This window comes from Triticum aestivum, chromosome 7A (genome assembly GCF_018294505.1).
Source record: "Triticum aestivum cultivar Chinese Spring chromosome 7A, IWGSC CS RefSeq v2.1, whole genome shotgun sequence".
Classification (NCBI taxonomy): domain Eukaryota; kingdom Viridiplantae; phylum Streptophyta; class Magnoliopsida; order Poales; family Poaceae; genus Triticum; species Triticum aestivum.
Genome location: NC_057812.1, coordinates 662,252,747 through 662,255,304, shown reverse-complemented (window position 1 = coordinate 662,255,304; position 2,558 = coordinate 662,252,747). Strand labels below are relative to the sequence as shown.

The following is a 2,558-nucleotide window of genomic DNA, read 5'->3' as shown; positions in this document are numbered from 1 at the left end:
GCTTCTTTTACTCGGTGGCGAGTGGGCGATTGTTTTTACTCCTCTACGTCCGCTCGTAAAATTTATGGAAAACTCTTAAATCCATCCGGCTGATTTTTGGAGAAACCAGCCGCGTCGTCTGCTTGCCATGCGTGCATCCACATTGTGCATCACTCGGTCAACTGCCCAGCCCACATACCCATCTCTGGATAGGCCCCACACGCCGCTTAGCATCCGCCTTATCCCCCCATGGAGGAAGCCACGACCACACATTTTTCCTGCCGCATCATCATCTTCCCCTTCCTCTAGATCAAGGTCAACACTGGCCACTGCTTCCGCAAGCTCTGCTACCCCTCTGTTGTTGCTCCTGCAGAGCGAAAAGGGAATGGCCACTACTCGCCGCCTTTTTTCTACTGTAGGGAGTGCTGCAACAGAGTCGTGCTCCACTACAATGGGGCGGGGCATTGCTACCGGCGGCATGACAAGTCGAGTACGGCGGTGCTACTCGCTGGTGAGAAGCTATGGTGCATGACCCATGGACAGGAGCAATGATTGAGAAGGAATCGAGTGGCTCTAATACATCCTAGTTGAGCAAATCGAACAACTGACTAGGCGGCTTAAAATTGGAAAAATGAGCCGCCTGATTTGTAGGAGCCGCCAAAATTACAATAGACTTTAGGACTTCGGCTAGGTGTCGGTTAGAGGAGTAAACCGTTATTTTACTTCTCTAACCGGTTTGAGGGGATCGGCGAAAGATACTCCAACTATGTTCAAACTTCGTGCCTCTCGTGCAAATCTTCTATGACACTCACGCCATTTTTGGACGATCGAATCAAGTAAACTTACTAGGGCAAGAAATTGAAAACGGCCTACTAAATCAGCATTTCTTTCCATGTAATTGTTAATATAAGCAGTCTTGAAACCATCACATGATATAATACAAACACAGTACATGGAGAACTACTACTGGCATAGATAGACCAGAAGCTCTCACAAATTAATGCCCCAATCCAAATTAATCAACCAAAGAATAGTCTCTAGCTCTAGCTAGCAGATCAATCGATCTGTCTGTCTAAGTGGAACTTGGATCTCTCAGTCTAGGTGGAACTGCAATCTAAGCATCCTTGTTGAATTTCACTAACTCATCATGATCAACGATATCCGGCAATGAGTCCCACGCCGGTTCTTCCCCCTCCGTCTCCGCTGGCTTGTCAAGTATTCTCATGAATTGGTCCATTGGGATGCTAAAATTATCCTCAGGCGCATCATCATCATGCTGCTGCTGGTACTGATCAAGAACGTTGGCTGCTCCCATGGAGTTCTCTCCCTTCTCGCTGTTGTCATAATGAAGAGGACCCACCGACGACATTATGCCATCCATGAAGTTTTGGCCGTCGTCGTCGTCGTCGCCGCCGACGTAATGAGGAAGACGCGGGGGCGAAGGCGGCAGATCCGACGCCTGTGGCGGCTCAACGTGCTCTTGCCGGAGACCACGGACACTCCCCGGCGGCATCAGCGCGGCGGCAGCGGCGAAATAGTCTGCCGGGACAGGCTTCTTGTTCCCCGTCGTCAGGCCGTCCTCCCCGTAGATTTCCCTCAGGCCCTCGGCGCGCGGCATGACATAGAGCTTGTGGAGCGCGGGCACGCCCCTCCTGCCGTCGCCCCTGTCCCTATCGCTGGTGAACTCCTGCATGAGCCACGACGTCTTGAGCTTCTTGGACGGGGGCGGGGGGACGTAGTAGAACCCGAAGCAGTTCTTGCGCCCGCCCTCTTCGCGAAGCTCCTCCTTGCTCTGCTCCACCCGCCAGAACCCGCCGGTCCGGACGCTGCGGTCGGCGCGCTTGTTCTCTGTCGCGCTGCACGGGCTCTGGAACTTGCTCTCGCCGAGGAACCACCACGTGTGCTTGCCCTCGCGGGCGCTGGCCGGCGGGTGCAGCCGCTGCAGCGCGTAGGGGTCGTTGTCGTACATGTCGGCGTGGAGGATGAACCCCCGCGCGTCGGGCATCTTGTCATCGCCGGCGATCCACCGGTTGAGGAATCCCATCCTGTCCGCCTTCATCGGGTTGAAGTAGACGCCGGGAGGCAGCAACGGCGGCTGCTTGAGTTCGTTCGCCCCGATGGGCCCGGGCGGAGGCGCCATGGACAGGGAGCTGCTGGCTCCGGCTCCGGCGTCGGCGGTGGCGCGAGTTGATCTCTTGATTGCTTTCCTCGCTTTCGTGACGGCCATGGTTTCCTGGCGAGCTGTGTTTGAGGAGGGATTGGATTGATCGGTGGGCTGGGGATTATATGGTGTGGAGACGACGCGCTCCTGTCTGAAATCGGATTCGCCTCATCGTCCCAACCTATAGTCGGACATGGATTTCCATGTTTAGTTTCCCCCGTCCTGGAGACGGAACCGAAGCAGAGCAGTCGACGAGCTTCCCGCGCGATTTCTGTTTCCCGCCTTTTCCCCGAAACTCGGGTCCCCACCTTTGCCTCATTGGGCCTGGCCCAACAACCGTCCCATATCCTACGCTTATTCCAGTTACTATTTTTTTTATTCCTAAAAAAATGTTAGTACTATTTATTTCCCTGTACCT

At 54.5% G+C, this 2,558-nt stretch overlaps 1 protein-coding gene across 1 annotated transcript; it reads right to left on the bottom strand.

The window, feature by feature from the left end:
• Window positions 1-1,093: 1,093 nt before the first annotated feature.
• Window positions 1,094-2,206, bottom strand: LOC123153673 (uncharacterized). Its single transcript, XM_044572680.1, has one exon. It carries the CDS (start codon window positions 2,204-2,206, stop codon window positions 1,094-1,096), a length of 1,113 nt encoding a protein of 370 aa, XP_044428615.1.
• Window positions 2,207-2,558: the final 352 nt, after the last annotated feature.